The sequence below is a fragment of the Dermochelys coriacea genome, chromosome 7, assembly GCF_009764565.3.
Source record: "Dermochelys coriacea isolate rDerCor1 chromosome 7, rDerCor1.pri.v4, whole genome shotgun sequence".
Lineage (NCBI taxonomy): Eukaryota > Metazoa > Chordata > Testudines > Dermochelyidae > Dermochelys > Dermochelys coriacea.
This window is the reverse complement of record NC_050074.1, coordinates 122,928,583-122,953,304: the sequence shown is the minus strand read 5'-3', so window position 1 is coordinate 122,953,304 and position 24,722 is coordinate 122,928,583. Positions and strand designations below refer to the sequence as shown.

Genomic DNA, 24,722 nt, shown 5'->3' with positions numbered 1-24,722 from the left:
TGCATGCGGGGAGCGGGGGGGGGGAAGGAAGAACTCAGTTATACTCTGAGATCGCAGAGTGAGATGGAAAACCCAACTGGAAGCATAGCTAAGCTGAGAGTCATTGAGGGATATTAGACTGACACAGGTGTCTCACCTGAACCCACCCGTGCAGTTTTCCAGTGAGCGGGAAGGAAAAGCAAGTGCCTCTGGGCTGCTTTGAAATATCAAGGCTTTACCGTTACAGAGCTCCACTGTGTAGAAAGAAGGGCAGTTATTTTTCAATCAAACAGGAAACAACTCATAAGGAAACTGTCTTCTTTTGGAATGGCCTTAAAGGACTCTTCCTGCTCTGATGTATGGCCTTTCCAGGTCCGTAGGAAGTACCACAATGGCAGATGTACTAGATGACATTAAAAAAGTCCTTGTGCCATATAATGTCTACTCCTGTGTTTGCAGCACATTGGGTGAACCCAGCTGCAGTACCCTAGCCAGGGGTTGACCCAGTGATGGGGGGGACAGGTCTCCAGCTGGAAGAAGAGCCGAGGCAGAGGACAGAGCGAGGCAGGATCCCACGTGGTGGGGGAAGTGGGATTCCTCTTGAAAGGTGGCCTGAAAAAGGTGGGCCTAGCAGCCCTGAATCTTTAGCAATGAATGTGGATTCCTTTTGCTCCGATTCCCCATGGGTTAGATAACGTGAGGCAGATTACAGAACGGGAGAATCACTGGTGAAAAAGCACCAGCCCTCTCTAGCTTAGGGGCTCCCCCGCTGCCCAAAGGAAGCCCTCAGGACCAGGTGTGGCTCTCAGGTACATGGGTGCAGATGTGGAGAGCCTCTGCCGAACAAAATGGCATTGCAAGGGATTTACCTCAGAGCAGAATTTGGACCCCAAGTCTGAGACATAAGGCAACTTTATTGCCTGCCTCATGCACATTCCCTTCTCTGAGTCCACCAAGAGCAACGGAGGGCCTCGTTAGCTGGTGCTGTGACCACCTGCAGGCGTTCTGAGTGCTCAGCACACGTCCCACGGCACCGGGGAAGGGGCTGAATTAACCCGAGACGTTTGCCTCCAAAACTTTGTACCCATTCCTCAACTGGCCCTCTGTGACAGAACAGCCGCTGGCTGTGTGTTCTCTGGGAAGAGGCAGGCTGGGCCACGGTGTAGTGCTGTGGTTAAGTACGGCTTCACCTCTGCCTTTTTACAGCTTGTGAGCTGTGTGATAAAGCAGCGCTTTGTTTTCTGGCTCAGTCTCGGGGTATTGTGTACATGTACCGTGAGTGCAACTTCTCCCTCTGCTCGAGGGAAATGAATCCAGCCTCACGTGAATGAAGACGACACCGCTCTGCTGCCACCCAGGGTTACAATACACTGGGGCTCAAAGGGGTCTTTTGGAGGACAGTTTCCTACCTACTGGGTTTAATGGCAGGATCCAGCCGTCACCATGAAAGGGAACTGCTCTAAGATTGGAGAGTGCGGAACATACATCAGCAGGGGTATTATGCAGTCTGATTAACTTGTGGAGCAGTCTGAGATGGTGGGATGGAAAGTTCTGTAGAAGGACAACGTATTTTTATGAATATTATTGCTACTGAGTTAATGGGCAGGACAAGAGGCAATGGGTTCAAACTACAGCATGGTAGATTAAATCTCAGGAAAAACTTCCTAACTGTAAGAACAGTAGGACAATGGCACAGACGCCTAGGGAGGTTGTGGAAGCTCTGTCACTGGAGGTTTTCAGAAGGAGGCTGGAGCCATCTGTCTTGGATGGTTTAGCCACAACAAATCTGACATCTTGGCAGGCGGTTAGACTAAATGACCCTTGTGGTTCCTTCTAACCCTTTGGCTCTATGAATGACTAGCTGCCCCTTTACGATGAGCATCTTGCTGAGGCTGCTTGGGTTTACATCTGGTTTAAGTCTGGTCAGGTTCCTTTTTGCCATGGATCCAAGACTCCATAACATCCTTCCAGCTACCGTTGGGAAGGCCGATGCTGTCCCAGCTTCCTAGCATCCCCCCTTTTCCATTCTGGTGGCCACAACAGCTGTCCTCGGTGGCTGGGTTCCCTTGAACACCTCAAGGTAATGGCTGGGACAGTACTCAGAGCGTACACTTAAATGGCACGGACAAGACAGTATGTTCCAGAGTGAAGATAAACCACGTGTGCTGCAATTAATGGCTTGTCGTGTTGGCTGAGCTCCGAGTTCTCTCTCTGATGCTACCTGATTTCCACTGTACCCTTGAGGACAGATTCAGCAGAGTGGCCTCGAGGTGGTGGACAAAGTCAATTACTTTTCCAAGGGTTTGTAAAGCTACTACTTGGGGGATGGAGATGGGGGCAGTGGGAGGGGAAGTAATGCAAATGACAATACAAGGGAGGGGACGTAAGCCTGCATTGTGCCTCAGTTTCCCCAAAATAAAAAGGATAAGACTTACCCATGAGAATGAATGAGGGGAGCTCCGAGGCACATGATCATCTGCTCTAATCTCCTTTGAGACTCTCAAATGCTATAGCCGTGCAAAATGTTATATTAGCAGCAGTACATTGGTAGTATGTTAGCAGTCATCCTGCTTTTAAAGCAGCTGATAAGCAGTTTATTTACAAGAAAAAAGATGACATGTTTCCCTGGGCCAAGACCAGCGATGTCCTGCCAAAGCCTGTGTAAGAAGGAGAGCAATCTCAAGAAGTGAAAGCTTGGGAAGACGGTTATAATACCAAAGGAGTGTTGGCCAGTGGGCAGTGCAGGGGTCTGGGAGCTAGGACTCATGGGTCCCATGCCCAACTTTGCCACTGACTTGCTATGAGAATTGGGGCAAGTCACTTAGCCCTTCTGTGCCTGTTTACACATCTGCAAAATGGAGTTAATGATAGAATATCAGGGTTGGATATACATACAGGTCATTGGCTCCCAAGGCAGTTTTGTTATTGTAGGTTGCTCACAAGTGTTGAATTGGATGGCTCTGCTGATTTATTAGTGCAAGCTGGCCCAGGAGCACTGCACACACTTGCTTGTTAGCACAGGGTAGATGAGGAGGGCTGGGCAGAGGCCAAAAGGTTGTTATTTTAGTGTTGCTCATCCTGGCAAGTGCTGGGCTGCTGTCCCGGGTGCCTTTATTTTAAAGACAGCAGAGGTATTTGATTGCAAATCATTCAGCTAGGGAGAATTAGCTACATGGCTATAAAGAAATTTGCCAAGGTAGGAATTTGAGTGTTATCCATACCCTGTTCCCATCCACACAGACAAGAGCCCTGCAGCTGGAGACCATAAAACTAAGCATCTGACAGACACTGTGCATGCTTGACCCAGCCTCTGAGCTGGGCTCAGCACTGCCAGCTGATTGGGATCAACAGGAAGGGCACAAACCACTGGGCATACCTCTCAAGAGCCCCCTGCTGTGCAGGACATCCCACAGCTGGCCCCGATTTTTGAAGCTGCCCCATGGTCCCACATGGCCATTAGAAAATCCCGGGGTCATACGGGGTGTGGGAGTCAGGTCAGTGTTCCCCCTGGCAGATGCTGCCTGTTTCTGGGGCAGGGCCCCACGGGGGGTGGGAAGTTCCTCTATGTTGTTGCCTGCCCTGGTTTGGGAACACTGGGCAGGGCAGCTGTGTGTTGGGGGGTTGAGGCTCCTTGCCTATGGCTCAGCACACGTATGTCACTGCGGAGAGCTCACTATTGAACCTGTTGCTGCAGAACACTCCCCCCCCCCGCGCCTCAATTTCCCCACTACACTGACAACATGCTGCCAAAAATCACATGGAGGGGTTGGGGCTGAGAAACAGCTTGCTTGAAAGGGCCTGGGTGTGATCAGGGTTTGCACATTCCCGTACAACTGAGTCATTAGGAGCAGCTGCCCCAGAAACCTGGATCACTGCAAGGGAGTGGGGTGGTGGGGAGAGAGGAAAGGGGAGCGACATTGTCTCCTGGGAGGGATCCGGCTGAAATCAGTCTGTGCCCGGGCTGCCATAGCGAGGATTCTGCAAGGAAGCTGTGCTTGAATAGTGCAGGGAGTTGGCAAACCCCCTCCAAACAAAACGTGGCCTAGGACCTCGCCCAGGGCGGGGTGCCATGGGACTCCACAAGGGCTCACTAACCAGGGCCATGCCCCTCATTGCAAGGCTCGCTGCCCCTGCTGCAGAGACCTGTGCCACCAGGCAGGACCTCTGGGGGCTGGGGCCACCGATCCCTAGCAGGGCAGCCCCATCCCAATACGGCGAGGCAGGCGACGCCCACACCCTGCTTCGCCTTCCCCTCTAGTCTGTCCTCCGGCGCTCGCCGTCGCCCGGCCTTGAAAGGGCGGGGCGCAGGCTGCGCCAGCCCCAAGATGGCGGCGGCTTCGGCGGGTGGCACGTCCGATGCCCAGGCGCGGTTCGGCCGCTCGGTGAAGGGGCTGCTGATCGACAGGGTGACCGGCTGCGGCACCGACGTGATCGCCCTCACCAAGCAGGTGCTGAAAGGCTCGCGGAGCTCCGAGGTGAGGGCCCGCCGCCGGGACTACAACACCCAGCATGCAGCGCGCCAGCCGCGGGGTGTGCTGGGAAGTGTAGTCCAGCTGGGGCCGGGGCTCGTGGTCTCTGGGGCCGGCTGGAGCGGGGTCAAAACGTCACGGCGGTGCCTTGTGCCGCTCCCAGCGGGGCTTGGGCGGAGCAGTGCATGCTGGGAACTGCCCGCTGCCCAGGGGGCTCCCCAGCCTCTCCCCCCCCCCCCCCGGCCTGAGGAGGGGGCCGAGGTCTGGCTGGAGCGACCTGCTCCTCCCCTCCCTGGTCTCTTTCCCCCTCTCCGCTCCGAGCGCCCCTGGCATCCCTGCAGCGGATTGGGACCCAGCAGATGTCCCCTTGCGAGCTGCGCCCAGGTCAGCCCCACCAGTGGAGCACCCCTGAGCCTGCTGGGGCTGCCCCAGCTACCCAGCCCCATCGGAGGGGTCGAGTGTAACTCAAATCTCCCGGCAAAACATGCCTGGGGGCTGTGGATTAATACAGCTCGTGGGTGTTGGACACAGGCCCTGACCTGGAGCCTTCCGCCCCGGAGCAGTCGCTCTGCCCCCTCCTTGGTCAGAGCATAATCTCCCGTGTGGGACACGGCCCGGGGGATGAATGGGAACCTGATGTGGATGCGGAGCGCTGACTCGGAACGCACGAGTACAGTCTTAACCGCAGGAAACCCATCCAGTGAGTGCTGTCCACCGCTGGCCGGCAGTTGGTGTCTTAGCTGCATTGGAGACCTGGAGCCTGGCCTTCCTCAAATCCCAAGAGTTAAGGAGTGGAAAATACTTCCGGACCCTGAGATGGCAAATCCCCAAGTCCAGCATACCCCCATCTAGTCAAACAGGTTTTTACTGCCGAACCATTCTTGAGTGCACTGGCTGCTGCATTTACTACACCATTCCTGTCACTGCTGACCCCATATCTCACTGTAAAACGCATTGTTACCTCTTTCGTGAAAGATGCTGCAGGAAACCCAGTTCTCTGCTGGTCTGTTTCGTCCAAGGTATGATCATTGCAGAGTTAATCCCAGTGAAGTGAATTCCCAATTCAATCAGTTCTGTTACTGATCTGTTGAGTGGCAGCCACAAGAAATCCCCGGTGGCCCGGGACTTCTGTCTTCAGTTTGCATGTCTGTTTTTCAGCTCCTGGGTCATGCGGCTAGAAACATGGTGATGCAAGAAGATGCCATCCTGCACTCAGAAGATGTAAGGAACGTTTATCTGCTGAAGTAATGGCATTTCTGATTAATAGGAAGCGCTGGATTTTGGCACAGAGCATGGGGCTGCAAGGCAGTGCATCCTACTCATCAGTGCAGAGTACGGAAGGGGAATCTTATGGCTGAAGTACAGAGCTAGGAGTCATAAGAACGGCCATACTGGGTCAGACCAATGGTCCGTCTAGCCCAGTATCCTGTCTTCCGACAGTGGTCAACCTCGGGTGCCCCAGAGGGAATGAACAGAAAAGGTAATCAAGTGATTCATCCTCTGTTGCCCATTTCCAACTTCTGGCAAACAGAGGCTGGGAACACTTCAGAGCATGGTTTTGGAGATCTGGGTTCTGTTTCTGGCTCTGCTGCCGATTTCCTGTGTGAACTTGGTCATTTTATTTACGGCCTAATTTCAGGAGGTGCTGAGCACGCACAGTTCCCATTGAAGTCAGTGAAAATCAGGCACTTAATCTCTCCAGGCCTCAGTTTCCTTGTCTGTAAAATGGTGATAATGTACCCTGACCTCTCAGGGGTGTTGTTAAGCTCAGTTCACTGGGACTTGCAAAGCACTCTGAGATTGTGGCATGGACAGTGCTATAGAAGTGCAGATTATTACTCTTTTGTTGTAGTGTAATTCTTTCTAATAGAGCTCACTATAGGCCAGTCTTGCACTGGTGCAGTGGGGTAGGCTTGCTACATCTAGGAATTCTTCACCAAACTTGCCAGCTATGATTTCTTGAACTGCACAGGCAAAACTGGGGGATTCCCCTGAAGCTCACAACACCAGAATCCTTCCTAATAGACTCAGTAGCTTGGACCTCAAGAGCGGTAATAGTAGTTGTGCTGCACCATGTCTGTGCTGCTTATCCCATTACTGAAGGGCTTCAGAGTCTTTATTGTTGCACCCTTTTTAGCTTACCCTCTCCAGATTTATATTTCAGCTCCTGTAGGCCCCTGGCTTGTTACGCTTCATGACACTGAGGGATGAGTAAAGTCCTGAAGTGAAATTTACTAGATCAGGTAGAAATGACCCCATTGCTGTTTTCTGGACTTGTTTACTCTCTCACATCCCTGTGGGAGAATATTTGCTTTCAGGGGAGGCAGCTCCAATCAGTAGTATTCCAGGATCGGTGAGCTTGTCCTTGCAAGGTCAAAATGACAAGGCAAGAAGCAGTGGCCTAAAGCTAATGCAGGAGATGCTTTGTTCTGAACAACACAAGCCTCTGGGCAGTGGATTAAGCTCACAAGGGAGCTGGTCAAGGTAGTAGCATGGCAGAGATTTGAGAGCAGGATGGATACAACGTCAGTGGGAATGATGTTTAACAGGGATGTTTAACAAAACGCAAGAGGTCAGGCTGATGAGCCCCATCCAAGTGCAAGGCACATTTATTTGACCTTGCCTCCTCTACCAGAAACATATAGCAACGTGTGTGTGTATTTCTTTAAAATCTTTACCAAAATACGACCCTTCCCTGCATCCTGGGGAGAGAATGAGAGAACAAACCACACACGATAGATGTCAGTCCCATCACTTAATGCACTAATGGAAAGTGCTCGGGTGCTGCCGAGATGAGCGCAGCATAAGATCCTGAAAAGAACAGACGAGAAATGGTCTTTTTGGGATTATTTGTGATAGTCATTCAAGAGCTCCCCTGTGGTAGCTGGGTTTCAGGGTGAGGGAGGTGAACTTTTCCCGTGTAGCCTATAAACTCCATTGGGTTGCGATGGGGAGGGTGGAAGCTGCTGCAGGAATATGCAGAGTTGTCATCATTCTAGAACAGCTCACACTAATTCTGCTGAGATGCTCAGGACAGAGAAGGTCCGTAATTCCTCATTTTGTGCTTTGCAGAGTCTAAGGAAGATGGCTATCATAACCACTCATCTCCAGTACCAGTAAGTAGGGGGCACTGGGTACTCTGGGTTTTGGGGGGCTGATCTCCTGGAAACCCCTTTCAGTCCCCTTAAAGGCCCCACATTGCGGTGGCTTTGCATGGAGCCTGGTCTGAGCACTGGCCAAAATGGGGCATTCCAGCATGAGGGAGGGCTCCTGTCCCCCTCTCTGCTAGGACTGAGCAGGCCACAGTTTGGACCCCTCTATCACTAGCTCACCATGCTGGCCTATAGTTTGTTAAAGGGACGTTCAGATAAAAAACATTGCAACGTCCCTTTCAGTGTTAAGTGTTGGTGCTAAACTACATGAGCGATGGTCACTTGAACAAGTCACATGGGATAGAAGCATACAACTGCAAGCAAAAAATCTCCATATTCAACATGATGCTTTCCAGTTCTAAGCTACCAGTTTGAATTCTATCCAGGACGCTAGTCACCTGTAGTCATCACCATGTGATGGCTGTTAGGTGTGTGTGTGAGACATGAGTTGATGAGTCTCCATCAAGTTCCTAGTGGGTGAGGGCGCCTGCACCCCTGCATGCATACATGCATGCACCCCCATTAGCAACTGGCTGAGGACTGAATAGGTCATGGAGACAAGACTGCCCTCTCACCTGAAGAGGTTGTCCTCCAGGTTGGGGTTGAGACATGATGCCAGGGCAGTGTGAGGGCAGCTTGGCCTGCTGCTGCCCATGCTGGACCGGTTCTAAAGACAAATTGATGGTTTCAGTTTTTGGAGCAGTCAGTCAAGCCCCTTTTACCAGCACTTAATTAGCCCTGTTGCTATTTTTCCCAACAATACCTTTTCTCTTCTTTCCTCATCTAGACAAGAAGCTATTCAGAAGAAGTGAGTATAGCCTGTTTTATTAGCTGATTTATTATGCTTACACTTCTCTTGCTAACCCTCAGCAGATAGTCCATGTTGATTCCCTCTCATAGTTTGCATGATGCCTGGCCGAGTTTTCTATTTTTAGCAAGTAAATCTGCAATGACATGAAGGCAGCATGTCCTAGCAATGGCATGATGTTTTCTTTTCTCCAGAGGAAGTTGAATGTGGCCCCAATGTACAAAGAAGGGAACAATCAGCTCATAAACTTAGTGGGGTCACGCTAGGTCATTGCTTGGATAAGGAACCTCCAAGGAAAACTCAGGGTGCTGCATGAAATCATGTTGATGACTCAGTAGTGGGAGATCTTTTCTCTCTCAGGGATGCTGTACTATTAGCGGGGATTTGGATGAGATATAACACCAAGGCACTGATTGCTCATGATCACTTGCGCTTTTTGCAGGAGTCGGGTGTTCATCCTAGTATCCTGGCCAAGTTCCTATCTCAAGCTCCCATCACCATGGTATCTTAGCAGAAGTGTAAGGGGAAAAAGGGGGGAAAAATGCAAGTAACATTTTTAAATTTGAAATGGAAATGTATTTTTGGTTTTGAACTTTTTCATTGCAAAAATGGAAAAAAAAAAAAAAAAACCCTGAAATTCTGAATGAAACAAAATTTTTCTTTTAAAATTTGTTACGAAGAAATTTAAATTGCCACCAACCCTACTCATTCTCTCCGCAATTAGTAATTTGGTTTGTGAAGCCCTTTGTGATCCTTCCACATGAAATGCACTAGTCATCGTAAGCCAGATCCTGGTTGCTCTTTATTCCACGCTCGGGGTCCAGTTTAGCCCTGGCATAAACGGATGGAGCCCTCATTGCCTCCTGAGTGCATTATGCCCACTTGTATCAGGGCTCAGTTTAGTCCCCCTGTCTGACATTCAGCCTCTCAGCAGGATTTAAGTAGAATATGAAGGTCATTTGGGATCTTTGTAACTGTTCCTCACTTGCCACTGTTTCTGATCTGTGATGGTTTCTGAGCAAAAGGAAAGCTTTGCTCTGTGCTTGTAGATGTGCTGAGTTATTTTGGCTTTGGTCCAGTCACAGGCTTAGCAGACAATACGCCTTTGTGGTGGCATGTGGTATGGGTTGGATGATTCATAGATTCTAAGGCTAGAAGGGACCAATTTGATCATCTAGTCTGACCTCCTGTATAACACAGGCCACAGAATGTCCCCAAAATAATTCCGAGAACAGAAACATCCCATCTTGATTTAAAAATTGTCAGCGATGGAGAATCCACCATGACCCTGGGTAAATTGTTCCAATGGTTAATTACACTCACTGTTAGAAATGTACGTCTTATTTCCAGTCTGAATTTGTCTAGCTTCGACTTCCAGCTGTTGGATTGCATTATACCTTCCTCTGCTAGATTGAAGACCCCATTATTAAATATTTGTTCCCTATGTGGATACTTATAGATGGTGATCAAGTCACTCCTTAACCTTCTCCTTGTTAAGCTAAACTTGAGATTATAACTATAGGGCATGTTTTCTAATCCTTTAGTCATTCTCCTGGCTCTTGTCTGATTCACAAGGTATTTTCCCCTCCTAACTTCTTTAACAGAGCAGTCTTGTTCCCTCATGCACAAGTGGTAATGGCAGGTGCATCTATTTAGCAACCAAAACACAGAGATTTGGGGAGCTGATCTGACTTTGAACAGTTCTGTCTGTCTGGTCCCCAGCGTTGAGCATTCATCAAATCTGCAGGACCAGCTGTGTCACCTCCTGAAATGAAGTAGGAGAACCGAAATACCTAGCGGGAGCTGATGGGACGACCTGTGTCGGTGGAGCTTCAGAGTCTCTTCCTCCTTCAGCAGTTACATTGCAAGGCTGAGCTGTGCTGAAAGTCAGTTGTGAAAATGCAGCGTATATGGTACTGAACGTGCAAGACTGTGGATAGGCGTGGGACGGCTCTGTAACCTACTCATCACAATTTCTCCCTATACCGAAGGCTAGATCACTTGCTTGCGCTTAATTTAAAGCAGACGTTACTAAAACCTTCCTGTGACTAGCACTGTTCATGTCCATTTTCTTTTCTGTGCAAAGTATTATTTGAATAGGTGTTTTCCTCTCCCCAAGACATTGCGTATGCTCAGCTAATGAATCAAAGGCAATGTGTGTTGTTTATATTCGGCCCAATGCCAAACACGTGACTTAGGTCCCATTCAAACCCGTATAGCTTTCCCCGGGCCCTCTCCTCTAGGGTGAATTCCCCTGTCTATAATTTCTGCTGAACATGGAGCTTTTCTTCACAGAGTTAACAGGTGCGGTGACAGAGATGCACTGCCCAGCATTCTTCACACAAGTTTACATTCCCCACCCGCAAAGTACAGAAAGCGGGGCCAGCATTTTCACATGGGAACCTACGTTCACACTTCGACACGTAAACAATCTTCCTTTTTTTTTTTTTTTTTTTTTTTCCCCTGGAGAATTGAGCAGCCACCACTATGAGTTTGGTCAGTGGGAGCTGCATACACATGTCACCTTTGGAAATCAGTTGCTTAAATATGGCTTTAGGTACCTAATTTGGGCCAGAATTTTCAAACCCAGGTGTGTAGGTACATATAGCATCTGATGACTTGCCTGGCCCTTTGTCACTTGAGTGTCATGAATGTCATTAGCGCTGTACTGGTCCTTTGTCATCTGTCCAATAGGATGTCTGTTTCATGAATGTCATTAGCACTGTACTGTTCTTAATTTTCTGTATATAATCTAAAACACAGGGTTGGAATGTTGTATCTCTTGCCAGTACATCTGCTGTCTGTTTTGGCCTTGAACTGCATTCTTCCTATTTCATTGCTGTTTATGGCTCTTGATTAAGCAGCCTTGGATTCACTATGTAACTGTACAGAATCAGTAAACTATTCAGCTATACAGCTGTGAGGTACTAATAGTGTGTTTTAAAGGATGCCATCAATGGACCTGCTTCGATTAAAGTCAGTGGCAAAGCTCCCATTGAGTTTAATTTGGGTCCAAGACAAATATGCTGTCTGTGGTTGCTGGTTTTTTTGTAAATTGCTTTTCCATGTTACTAATAGCCTCTCCACTTAGTCATAGGAGAAGCGCTTTATTCACTGACTGTGCTTTTCATCGCTTTTTAAAATTCCATGGAGCTTGATCAATGAGATAAGATGAAATGTTTTTAGATGATGATGACTCTAGAGAGAGACAACATCTACTTCTATGGGCAAGAGACAAGCTTTCGAGCTATGCAGGTGGGGTGCTGGAACAATTTGTAGAGTGGGGGAGCTGAGATCCATTGAACCAGACTATAAACCCTATTATGGAAACCACTTCAAGCCAGAGGGTGCTGCAGCACCCCCAGCACTCCTAGTTCCAGCATCTATGTATGCAGAGCTTTCCTTTGGGTCTGTTTCAAAAGTCAGTTTTACTTATGATTCTCTTGCACAGTGCAGTGTAGTTAGGTTGGGCTTTCTACATGACAGAGGAAGGTTTAAAAAACACACATGCTGTTTTGATTTTTTTTTTTAAATTCTGAGAAGATTTATATTCCTATTAAGATATTTTTAATCTTTTTTTAATACAAAAGCCTATAGTGAGGGTGTCATTACAATACAGGCCTGTAGCTAGCTGCTGAGGAGAACTAGTCCAGAGGATACTGGTAGATCCAATGGCCCGAATAGGTTGACGGTTAGTGCTATATCTTATATTTTGCTTGCTTCTTTTGCACATGATGTGTTAGGTTAATTGTAAAGAAAAGTCCAGAGAGGAATTTAAAAATAGCTGTTTTTTATGCAGCACTAAATTCAGTTGCACAAAGAGGCATATCCTGATTTGTTCCAGAGCATCACCTGCATCCAGCTGTCCCTTGCATGATATTGAATAGTGCACACTTGACCAATGGAAACCATCATTAGAACAAACTCATTGGCTAATCAGTGATCCTGAGCAGGATGCTTACCTAGCAACTACTGAGAGCAGAATAATCTTTCTTTGGGCCTCTGACACACCACAGCTCATTCAGCCCTTAGACACACTAGTTAACTCCAGTGGCCTAACTGGGAGCTGTGCATGCGGATCTGAGAGCAGAATTTAGCTCCAAGTCCCTATAAGTGCTGACACCTGCTTTGTAAAAACAAAAATTATCTTGACTCGTACTAAAACTGCAACAGCTGCTGGCTTGGAATTCCAGACCCTAGGCAGGCTAGTTATTGAATGTGGAGGTCAAGGACTTTCTTTCACCAGTTTCCCCTTGCAGTGTTTCTTCCCATGTCATCCTGCTGGTCTGTCATCTCAAGATGAACATCTGCAGCATTGCTTTGTTGGGTGAGAAGGGCTGAACCATTCCATCTTTTCCTGCTACATGTGTGACAGTCAGGATCCAGACACCCCATGGGGAAAACAGAAGGTTTAAATCCCAGACATGAGCTGTTGAACCAAATGATTGCACATTGTACTATAGAAATGTATCAGGGAAGGTCATTTATGAAAGCGGGTAATTCTCTGAACTTGTTGGTCATTATGAGATATTTATACAGGTTGGTTATTCATTTATATATCTGTGTATATAGAAAACTCTGCTTGTAAACTTCTGCTCCACTTCACAGCAGAGCAGTAAGGCTGGGAGGGGCATCTCCCAAGCCAGTTTACATAAAACTAAGGCCATGTCTACACTTACAAACATACAGTGGAGCAGCTGTACCGATACCGCTGGGCCGCTGTAAGAGTACTCGTGTAGCTGCGTTATGCCGATGGGGGAGAGCTCTCCCATCAACGTAATAAAACCAGCTCAGTGAGAAGCGGTAGCTCTGTTGATGGAAGAGTGTCCTGCTGACATAGCGCTGTGCACGTGAGCGCTTCTGCCGGCAAAACTTGCGTCAATTAACCTTTTGCTAACATAAGTGCTAGTGTAGACGTGGCCCAACTTCGGGTACCCATCTGTTGCCTAGCCCAGGAAATGGTGGATCATTAAAGTTAATGGAAAGACAGTGAGACATCCCCGCTAGAGAGTTTCTTCATTTCTGAATAACCCTGAGTAAGGCGGCATGTGTCACGGAAGTTACGGATTCTGTGACCTCTGTGGTTGCTGCAGCGGCCAGCGTGGCTGGCTCCGGAGCTGCCCCAACAGCTTGGGCAGCCCTGGGCCAGCAGCAGTTTGGGTGTGGGAAGGTGCTATGGGCTGCGGCAGGGGGGTGGGGTGCAGGGTGATGCTTACCTCTGGGGTGTCATGCCCCGCAGCTCCTAGGCGGAGGGACCAGGGGGCTCTGTGCGTGGCTCCTGCCTGCAGGTACCAGCCTGCAGCCCCCGTTGGCTGCAGCTCCCAGCCAATGGAAGCTGAGGAGCCGGCGCTTGTGTCGGGGGCAGCGCGCAGAGCCCCCCATGCCTTTGCTCCCCCTAGGAGCTGCAGGGACATGCCGGCTGCTTCTGGGGAGAGAGCCTGCCCCCCCCCAGCAGCGGTCCTGGCCCCCTGCATCGGGTGCCCTTGGTGGAAGATACGGGGGCGGGGGGGGGTTACGCGATCTCCAAGGGGCACCCGATGCAGCGGGCCGCAGCGCGCGGGAGTCTCCCAGCGGGTCCCCGTTGGGCGGGGCGGGCGCACCGCGGCAAACGGGCCCCGGGGGCTGGTTTCACGCCTTCCGGCTGCCGCGGGCGGGGGCGGGGGGGGGGGGGGGGGGGGGGATGGACTCCCCGGCGGGTTCCCTAGCCCCGCCCCCCCCTTCGGGAGCGGAAGTCCCGCCTCCCTCGGAGCCCGCCCCTGACCCTCGCGCGGGGCGGGGGCGGGGCTGCTGAGAGCGGCGGGGCAGCGTCCGCGAGCAGTACGCGGCGCCGGGGCCTTCCGCGGGTCGACTGGGGGCGTTTCGCCCGGGGCGGGGTCTCTCGTGGGAGGGGGTCCCGGCGGGGCGGGGCGGGGAGGGGAGGGGAAGGGAAGGGAAGGTGTCTGGGGGGAGGAGGTCCCGGCGGGGGGGGGGGAGGGAAGGGAAGGAAGGCTCTGGTGGGAGGGGGTCCCGGCGGGGCGGGGAGGGGAGGGGAAGGGAAGGTGTCTGGGAGGGGGGGGCTCTGGGGGGAGGAGGTCCCGGCGGGGGGGGGGGAGGGAGGGAAGGCTCTGGTGGGAGGGGGTTCTGGCTGGGCGGGACAAGGGGGGAGGGGTAGGCTCTCTCGTGGGAGGGGGTCGGGGAGGGAGAGACTCTGGTGGGAGGGGGGAGTCTCTAGATGGGGGAGGGGTAGGCTCTCTCGTGGGAGGGGGTCGGGGAGGGAGAGGCTCTGGTGGGAGGGGGTCCCGGCGGGGTGGGGTGGGGAAGGGAAGGTGTCTGGGAGGGGGGGAGTCTCTAGATGGGGGAGGGGTAGGCTCTGGTGGGAGGGGGGAGTCTCTAGATGGGGGAGGGGTAGGCTCTCTCGTGGAAGGGGGTCCGGGGAGGGAGAGACTCTGGTGGGAGGGGGTCTGGGGAGGGAGGGTAGGTCTCTAGATGGGGGAGGGGTTGGTTCTGGTGGGGGGGGGGTCCCAGCAGGGTGGGGGAGGGTAGGTTCTCTGGTGGGGGGGGTCCCAGCAGGGCGGGGTGGGGAGGGAGGGTCTCTGGGTGGGGGGAAGGGTTATCTTGTGGCCTGTCTGGGGATAGGGGTTTGCCCCCCAGGAGGTGTTGGGGGGACCCCCCCCAGCGCTGCATTCCCCTGGGTGGTTAGGGGCACTTGGTGCCACTCTATGTGGGCTCGATGCTGGCGCCTATCACTGTTGCATCAGGTCGCCTGACCCAGGCTTCTGGTGGTTCTCGTTGCAGTGGCTTCCCCATCTGGAGAGCAGATTTACAGAGAGGTACAGGTAAGAGCTGGGGTGAAGAAGAGGGCACTGCTAGGGCCTATCCTGCACTGGAACTTGCCCCATTGACTCCAACTGCCCTCCTCTCCTCCATATGTTACATCTGAGCCAGAGGCCGCGCATTACTCTTGTCTTTGGGGGTCTGGGCGCAAATGCCGGAAGCTCCCTAGAAATGGGAGTGAGCGCTTGGACCATGGCCACGCCTTTTGCTCCGCTCCCGCTCGGCCTCCTCCCCGCCCAGGCCGCACCCCACTCCACCTCTTCCTACAACCGTTTGCTCCTCTCCTTCACCAAGGCCCACCTGGCCTGCTGCTTGGGCCTCTCCACCCCCTCCCCTGACGAGGCACAAGTGGCAGGTGGGAGGAGGCTGAGTGAGGGCGGGGCATTGGGGAAGAGGCAGAGTGCAGCAGGGCCACAGTCCAGGCGCCGGTGGCTCCCCCACTTCTTGGGAACTTCCAGTGGTGGCACTCCAAAGGCAGCGGGGCCAGCACACCTCCAAAGGGAGGTGCGCTGCATCCAGCATTTCTTGCACTGTTTGAGGGCACTCAGCCTCCGCAAGCCTCTTATACCTGCCACCCATGACCTGAGCCCTGGTTATAGCAGCAATCTAAGTGCTCCCTCCCTGATGAAATACGTCCTGGAATACTCAAGGAGCTAACTGGCTGTTGGTGACTATCTTCGAAAAGTCATGGAAGACAGGAGAGATTCCAGAGGACTGGAAGAGGGCAAATATAGAACCCATCTATTTTTTAAAAAAGGGTGAGGGGAATGAGGACAACCTGGAAAACTACAGATCAGTCAGCTTCGCTTCAGTACTCGGAAAGATAATGGAACAAATAAGTAATCAGTTTGTAAACGGGTAGAAGATAAAGGGAGAAGTAACAGTCAGTTTGGATTTGTCAAGAGCAAATCATGTTGAACCAACCCAACAGCTTTCTTTGACAAGGTAACAAGCCTCATAGATAGGGAGGAAGCAGAAGATGTGGTATATCTTGACTTTAGTAAGGCTTTTGATACTGTCTCGCATGACCTCCTAAATAAAATCGGGCAATACAAACTAGATGGAGTTGTTATAACATGGGTGCATAACTGGTTGGAAAACCTTTCCCAGAGAGTAGTTATCGGTGGTTCACAGTAAAGCTGTAAGGGCATAACGAGTGAGGTCCATCAGGGATTGGTCCTGGGTTTGATTCTGTTCAATATTTTTCATAATTGATTTAGATAATGGCATAGAGAGTACACTTATAAAGTTTGCAGATGATACCAAGCTGGGAGGAGTTGGAAGTGCTTTGGAGGATAGGATTAAAATTCAAATTGATCTGGACAAACTGGAGAAATGGTCTGAAGTCAATAGGATGAAATTCAATAAAGAGAAATGCATAGTACTCTACGTAAGAAGGAACAATGAATTGTACGCATACAAAATGGGAAATGACTGCCTAGAAGGAGTATTGCGGAAAGCGATCGGGGGGTCATAGTGGATCACAAGCTAAATATGAGTCAACAGTGTAACTCTTACCAAAAAAAAAAAAAAAAAAAAAGTAAACATCATTCTGGGATGTATTAGCAGGGGTATTGTAAGCAAAACATGAGAAGTAATTCTTCTGCTGTCTAGGTGGGTTCCCAGTATTGCAGGCTGGGGGCAGACCATCCTCCTTTTAAAGAGGAGCAAGAGTAACCCTGGGGTGGGGGCAGGGCGGTAACTAGAATCTGTAGGCTCTGGTGTGCTATGGAGACATTCGGACTTTTTGTGTTCCCATCTCAGGATTATTATGGTAAAGAGCTGCACAAATCAGAGGATCTGCAAACCAATGCCTGCGTCACCTTGGCTAGGTCTTTGCCCACGTTCATAAAGGAGGCTCTGAAGTGTGTCCATGATGATGTTGTATCAAGGTAAAGAATTGACAATTGACTCTTTAATAGAGCTTCACTCACTGAAACAGTCTTTGGCCCAGTGGAGTCACTCTATCCAGAGAATACAATGGGGAAGAAAGTAGCTAGTTTATCTTTGTACGTCTCTCATAACTTCCCAGTTGGAGGCAGCCTACCACCTCCTCAGTCCTTGAGGCCTGGAGGTTGCCAGCTCAAAGGAGAAATTCCTACCAAAAGCAGAGGCAGAGAGGAACAAATTAATGTGAGAGAGAACAAATTAATGAGAGAGAAACAAATTAATGTAGTTTGGAGCTTTAAAATGAATCAATTCCAATCAACTTTAGTAACCATTTCTAGACACAAAGTCATTAATTTAAAGTTACAATGAGCATCAAATGTTAGGAAAAATTAACACAAAGAACATTAAAGTTAAAAAGCTCCCCATAAACCCTGTCTAATCAAATCTGGTGATGAAAAGATAAGCTAATTGACATAAAAATGTGTCTCTCCTTACAGTTCATATATCCCCTATCAGAAATCCATTAGATATTCTGGTAAAAACCTTTGCTCTAATCTCCAAGGTTAGGCTACAGGATGTTCGACCAGAAAATGCTTTCCTTGGCCTGTCATTTTCTTTGTTCGCCGAGAGCCTTTGGGCAGATCACACATCTCAGTGCCTCAATTTGCCCAATATAAAATGGAGATGAGCAGTGAGGCTTAATTAATCCATATCTGCATATGTGGGTTGGCTGTTCCTGATGGTTTGTTCTTCATGACACATTTTCATCCACCCCATCTAAAAAACCTTCCCTTGCACACCACTGAGGTGTGGTGAGATTCCGTGGTTCAAGATAGGTTTCAGAGTAGCAGCTGTGTTAGTCTGTATTCGCAAAAAGAAAAGGAGTACTTGTGGCACCTTAGAGACTAACAAATTTATTAGAGCATAAGCTTTCGTGAGCTACAGCTCACTTCATCAGATGCATCCGATGAAGTGAGCTGTAGCTCACGAAAGCTTACGCTCAAATAAATTTGTTAGTCTCTAAGGTGCCACAAGTACTTCTTTTCTTTTTGCGTGATTCAAGAATCACTGATCTTGAGAGTTTCTTTCCTCAGGTACTATGGCTGCGGCCTGGTGATCCCAGAGTGCCTGGAGACCTGTTGGATATTGGATCTGGGCAGTGGGAGTGGCAGAGACTGCTATCTGCTGAGTAAACTAGTTGGGGAAAAAGGGCATATCACTGGAATAGATATGACCGACGCCCAGGTGTGTTTTCAAATTGAATATTGCTAATCAAAATCCAGGTCTTTATCTTCATGGCTCTCAGCTTGGGAAGCGAAAATAACTTTGTCCAACCAAGGCGGAACTGCATGGTGCTTAGAGTTCAAAGTTGATCCTTTGGTATATGGGGACTGTCCGATGTAGGGGGTTCAGCTGCATGCAGATAGTAACCTTAGCTATTGGCTTTTAATAATCTTACCTTCATGCAAGCTACAAGGTTTAATATACTGCACGTGTGGGTCGGGTTTAAGTACCTGTAATGCAAAACACTGAATGATTGTTTTGTAGCTGCTTGGTCATTGAGATCCTGCCTCCGATAGTCACTGAGAGACACAATGTCCCCACTCTCAGCTTCTCCTAGCCCTATTAGAGACCTGAGTGTGGAAATGGGGTAAATGTATTTTGCCGTTTATCGTCTCACTCCTTCCACCTTCCAGACCATCACGCAGCATGTGCTATCCTGTATGGGGTGGAGGGGAGATGCAGGGATAATATCCTGCATCATCAGGCATGAGACACTGACATGACTGCTGGTCTCTTCCCTATCTTCCCAGAGAGTGCTGTGGTGAAGACAACATGCACAGCCCCTTACATCTTGCTGGGCTTTACGTTGATCAAAAGTCTTTGCTAGTCCCACACTTTGTTGATCAAATAGAGAGACTCCCCACCCACCCCATCCCTGACTAGTCCGAGACTTGGTCTTGCCATTTATTAGTCTCTGTAGGGAATCCCATCCTGTTCTTTGGCCAGGAGATTTGGTAGCCATGGTCTAGGACTCAAAATGGCTGGGGTTTGGAGGGAAATAAAGGGAGATGCGTAGGGCCCTAATGAGAATATGTGAGCCCTCTGCCGCATGAAGGGGAAGAGACTTTAGAAACATCTTAGAGTTTATGTAGTTTACAGCCTGCTTATTTGTTTCCCTCTTCCAGGTAGAAGTGGCAAAGAAGCACATTGACTATCACATGAAGAAATTTGGCTACCAGGTGCCTAACGTGGACTTCATCCTTGGCTACATGGAAAAGCTGGGAGATGCTGGCCTTAAAGATGAGAGTTATGATATAGTTATGTGAGTACCATTCTCAGAGCTCCTGCAGGGGTCTATACAATAGGTTGGGTACTTGTTTCCCACTCATCAGTGAACCATGTCCTTGCCCAAGGTTTTAACTCTTTGGGTTTCAGTTCAGGGTTGTATACTGAAGAAATACACCTTAAACGCTAATCTGAGGCCTGGTTACCTGTCTTGAGTTTTGTGTCGTTAAAACAAACAGCGCCCACAGAAATGGTGGCTGAATCCAGTCAAACTAAAAAGTGAAACATAGTCTCAAACCGTGTGGGGTCTCAGAGCCCAGGATAGGGCTGGGGATAGGAGGCAGATCAGACTTGTTCCATTTATTGATGCCTCTAATCTAATGTCCTTGACCCTTGTCCAACAGAGTAATTAGCTTTAGCTCTAATTGTTGAAGGGAAAATGCCAAGTTAACATGTGGCCCAAAGTTTAATAGAATGTAAGATGATTAGAAATGTCCCTACATTTGATTTACTTTTTTTAAGATGCTCAATTGAAACAGTTTTTTGTTAGCATTTAAACAGCCCACTGCAGTGTTAGCTGCAAGGACACTATAGCATTAGGTTAGTACATGAGGGTCATAAAGTAAAACTGACTATACGCACATGTTAAATTGGCCAGACTGATTTAACTGTCCATGGGATGCAGTAAATAAAGGGCCAGCCAAAAGGTGAAAGATGGTCTGATTCTTCAGTTTTAGTAATTTCAGGTGATGGTATTATCCAAGGGTTCCAATGGGGGGGGGATGCAGGGGAGGATGGGAGCCCCCCCATTTTTTATTCAAGAGGTGTGCAAGCGCCCAGATGGAGTTCTTAACTATAGCACAGCATTAGTGTGAAATGTAAAGGCTTGTCTACACTGGCACTTTACAGCGCTGCAACTTTCTTGCTCAGGGGTGGGGAAAAAACACAGCCCTGAGCGCAGCAAGTTTCAGCACTGTAAAGCACCAGTGTAGACAGCGCCCCAGCACTGGGAGCTGTGTCCCTTGTGGAGGTGGTTTTTTTTTTTTTTTTTAAGAGCGCTGGGAGGGCTCTCTCCAGCACTCTGCCACAACTACACAAGCCACTGCCGTGGTGCTGCCGTGGCAATGTTTTAACATCAGCTGTGTGCCAGCTCGTACCAGCGGCTACTTTCTTACCTGTGCATCGTACCGGCTTACTTTCACCTCTGGGTGTTACCTCACTACAAATACTAGACTAGAAACTAATCTTAAACAGGAGTGAAACTGACACTTTCAGGTCACTCTCATAGTATTGCTAGTCCCAAATGTTCAAAAATCCTGAGCCAGGCTCACCTAGAATCATGAGATTATGTAAAAATAACAGATTTGGGGTTCTTTTTATTTGCCTTCTGCTTTTTGAGCCTTTGGGGTGCACTGGGGTCACATTTTGAAGTTTTCTCCACAGCCACGAGGACTAGAAACTTCATGTTTCTTTAAAAATAAAGGTTGAAATCATCACATATCACTTGACTCCAGGAGCTGGGGCTTTAAGGAAAACAATTATCATGAGATTCATGATAAAATCATGAGAGTTGGCAACACTGCTTTTACTTCAGTTTAAAGGCTAGTTACTTTCCAGAAAGCTCTTAAACACAACACTACAGCGATTGAGTTGCAATTCTCACAGGAGAATGTTGGACCAAACACCAAGAAAATTCTATATTTTAAAGTTGAGGAAAAACATAGACTTCTGAGGTATATCAGGGCCACTGCAGGCTGGAAAGGAAAATAACCAGGCACTGGAGCTCTGGGCAGCTCTTCCTTTAGAAAGAAAGTTGGAGAATCAAATTTTCTAGTCCTTAATCAACTAAAACGTCTATTGCCATCAGTGCCTCACTCATAGATATAAACATCACACTGTGGTCAATAACTATACACTTCATACTTAAATATCAGAGTTGCACATCTTGTATGCATTGGCTCAGGGACTGGATTTTCTGGCATATTCTGAACAGTGCTGAGCACACAGACGGTGCCCAGCGAACAGAATATTGGGAATCATCAAGAAAGGGACAGATAAGGCAGAAAATATCATATTGCCGCTATATAAATCCATGATGCACACACATTTTGAATACTGCGTACAGATGTGGTCGTCCCATCTCAAAAAAGATATATTGGAATTGGAAAAGGTTCAGAAAAGGACAACAAAAATGATTAGGGGTATGGAAGGGCTTCTGTATGAGGAGAGAGTAATAAAACTGGGACTTTTCATCTTGGAAAAGAGGCGACTAAGGGGGGATATGATAGAGGTCTATAAAATCATGAGTGATATAGAGAAAGTAAATAAGGAAGTGTTGTTTACTCCTTCTCATAATACAAGAACAAGGGGCCACCAAATGAAATTAATAGGTAGCAGGTTTAAAACAAACACAAGAAAGTGTTTTTTCATGCAACGCACTGTGAACCTCTGGAACTCCTTGCCAGAGGGTGTTGTGAAGGCCAATACTATAATGGGGTTCAAAAGGGAGCTAGGTAGATTCATGAAAGATAGGTCCATCAGTGGCCATTAGCCAGGATGGGAAGGAATGGTGTCCCTAGCCTCTGTTTGCCAGAAGCTGGGATTGAGTGACAGGGCATGGATCACTTGATGATGGCCTGTCTGTTCATTCCCTTTGGGTTGCCTGCCGTTGGCCGCTGTCAGGGGACAGGGTGCTGGGCTTGATGGACCTTTGGTCTGACCCAGTATGGCCGTTCTTATGTTTTTAACGCAAATCATGACAATAATCATCAACTTTGTGGACTCTGTGGATGCACTTTCTTCTGGAATTGGCCTGAATATAGCTGAAACTCTAAGAATATGAGTCATAATCACATCGGATATTCCTACAGCACTTTCTCGTTCCTTCCTTTTATCAAACTCGGAACAAAGAATGACTGAACAAAATGGTTCTCAGTTAAAATGTAAAATTGCCCAGCAGCCACTGCTCTACAGCCCAGCATGAGGCAAAACCTGCCACCCCGGGGGGTTAAGTGATCTCCTCTCGTATGACTCTAATTCTCCATCCTTCCTAACCTCTGTGCTGCTTTTCATGCTGTCAACCATAGCTTCCATCCTGGGACCGTTTGCTGGAGTCTCAGAGAACTGGCCACCTTGGTTCTGCTCCCATCTATCAGAGTCCTCTCTATTTTTGCAGCATGCACCAGAGAGAGAGGCTGGTCTGCTGGATAGGGAGCTAGCCCTGAAAGACCTGGGTTCTACCCCCGCCATGGGCTTCTTCTCTGACCCCAGGCCAGTGCTTTAAGGACAGAATTTCAAAGGTTTTTAGGCACCCAAAGGTGAAGTTAGGCATCTAATGCGGTTTACAAAGCACCTAACGACCTAAGTGCATTTGGAAAATCTTATTAGGTGCCTAAATACCTCTGAAAATCTGGCCTTTAGTCTGTGTGTGCCTCAGTGCCCCTTCTGTAAAATGGGGATAATAGCATTGCTCTACCTCACTGAGGGGCTGGGAGGAGAAATTTTGAAGGAGAAATTAGTTAAGGACATTGAAGTCAATGGTAAATGGGACAAAATACAACATGGTTTTACAAAAGGTAGATCGTGCCAAACCAACCTAATCTCCTTTTTTTGAAAAGGTAACAGATTTTTTAGATAAAGGAAATGCAGTGGATCTAATTTACCTAGATTTCAGTAAGGCATTTGATACCGTGCCACATGGGGAATTATTAGTTAAATTGGAGAAGATGGGGATCAATATGAACATCAAAAGGTGGATAAGGAATTGGTTAAAGGGGAGACTGCAACGGGTCCTACTGAAAGGCGAACTGTCAGGTTGGAGGGAGGTTTCCAGTGGAGTTCCTCGGGGATCGGTTTTGGGACCAATCTTATTTAATCTTTTTGTTACTGACCTTGGCACAAAAAGTGGGAGTGTGCTAATAAAGTTTGCAGATGATACAAAGCTGGGAGGTATTGCCAATTCGGAGAAGGATCGGGATATTATACAGGAGGATCTGGATGACCTTGTAAACTGGAGTAATAGTAATAGGATGAAATTTAATAGTGAGAAGTGTAAGGTTATGCATTTGGGGATTAATAACAAGAAGTTTAGTTATAAGTTGGGGACGCATCAATTAGAAGTAACGGAGGAGGAGAAGGACCTTGGAGTATTGGTTGATCATAGGATGACTATGAGCTACCAATGTGATAAGGCTGTGAAAAAAGCTAATGCGGTTTTGGGATGCATCAGGAGAGGCATTTCCAGTAGGGATAAGGAGGTTTTAGTACCGTTATACAAGGCACTGGTGAGACCTCACCTAGAATACTGTGAGCAGTTCTGGTCTCCCATGTTTAAAAAGGATGAATTCAAGCTGGAGCAGGTACAGAGAAGGGCTACTAGGCTGATCCGAGGAATGGAAACCTTGTCTTATGAAAGGAGACTCAAGGAGCTTGGCTTGTTTAGCCTAAGTAAAAGAAGGTTGAGGGGAGATATGATTGCTCTCTATAAATATATCAGAGGGATAAATACAGGAGAGGGAGAGGAATTATTTCAGCTCAGCACCAATGTGGACACAAGAACAAATGGGTATAAACTGGCCACCAGGAAGTTTAGACTTGAAATTAGACGAAGGTTTCTAACCATCAGAGGAGTGAAGTTTTGGAATAGCCTTCCAAGCGAAGCAGTGGGGGCAAAAGATCTATCTGGTTTTAAGATTCTACTCAATAAGTTTATGGAGGAGATGGTATGATGGGATAATGGGATTTTGGTAAGTAATTGATCTTTAAATATTCAGGGTAAATAGGCCAAATCCCCTGAGATGGGATATTAGATGGATGGGATCTGAGTTACCCAGGAAAGAATTTTCTGTAGTATGTGGCTGGTGAATCTTGCCCATATGCTCAGGGTTTAGCTGATCGCCATATTTGGGGTTGGGAAGGAATTTTCCTCCAGAGCAGATTGGAGAGGCCCTGGAGGTTTTTCGCCTTCCTCTGTAGCATGGGGCATGGTTGACTTGAGGGAGGATTCTCTGCTCCTTGAAGTCTTTAAACCATGATTTAAGGACTTCAATAGCTCAGACATGGGTGAGGTTTTTCATAGGAGTGGGTGGGTGAGATTCTGTGGCCTGCACTGTGCAGGAGGTCAGACTAGATGATCAGAATGGTCCCTTCTGACCTTATTTCAGAGTAGCAGCCATGTTAGTCTGTATTCGCAAAAAGAAAAGGAGTACTTGTGGCACCTTAGAGACTAACAAATTTATTAGAGCATAAGCTTTCGTGAGCTACAGCTCACTTCTGACCTTAGTATCTATGAATCTATGAAATGCATCCGATGAAGTGAGCTGT

The 24,722-nt window shown here is 48.5% G+C and overlaps 2 protein-coding genes across 5 annotated transcripts in view; both read left to right on the top strand.

Moving 5' to 3' along the window:
- Window positions 1-4,092: 4,092 nt before the first annotated feature.
- Window positions 4,093-11,322, top strand: BORCS7 (BLOC-1 related complex subunit 7). Its single transcript, XM_038411542.2, has 5 exons — window positions 4,093-4,454; window positions 5,607-5,669; window positions 7,521-7,564; window positions 8,388-8,408; window positions 10,131-11,322. Exons 1-5 carry the CDS (start codon window positions 4,305-4,307, stop codon window positions 10,180-10,182), a joined length of 330 nt encoding a protein of 109 aa, XP_038267470.1. The 5' UTR covers window positions 4,093-4,304; the 3' UTR covers window positions 10,183-11,322.
- Window positions 11,323-14,093: 2,771 nt separating this feature from the next.
- The window catches only part of AS3MT (arsenite methyltransferase), a 31,671-nt gene continuing 21,042 nt past the window's right edge, over window positions 14,094-24,722 (top strand). For 3 of the 4 annotated variants that reach the window (XR_005293856.2, XM_043519884.1, XM_043519886.1), the window contains exons 1-5: window positions 14,116-14,225; window positions 15,183-15,223; window positions 16,986-17,113; window positions 18,206-18,356; window positions 19,301-19,437. Coding sequence is in view for 3 of the 4 variants with exons in the window: in XM_043519884.1 (XP_043375819.1) it covers window position 14,225; window positions 15,183-15,223; window positions 16,986-17,113; window positions 18,206-18,356; window positions 19,301-19,437 (458 nt within the window). In the remaining variant the exon portion in view is untranslated. Of the gene's footprint in view, window positions 14,226-15,182; window positions 15,224-16,985; window positions 17,114-18,205; window positions 18,357-19,300; window positions 19,438-24,722 lie in introns of all 4 variants that reach the window. The other variant, XM_038408506.2, reaches the window with a different exon arrangement.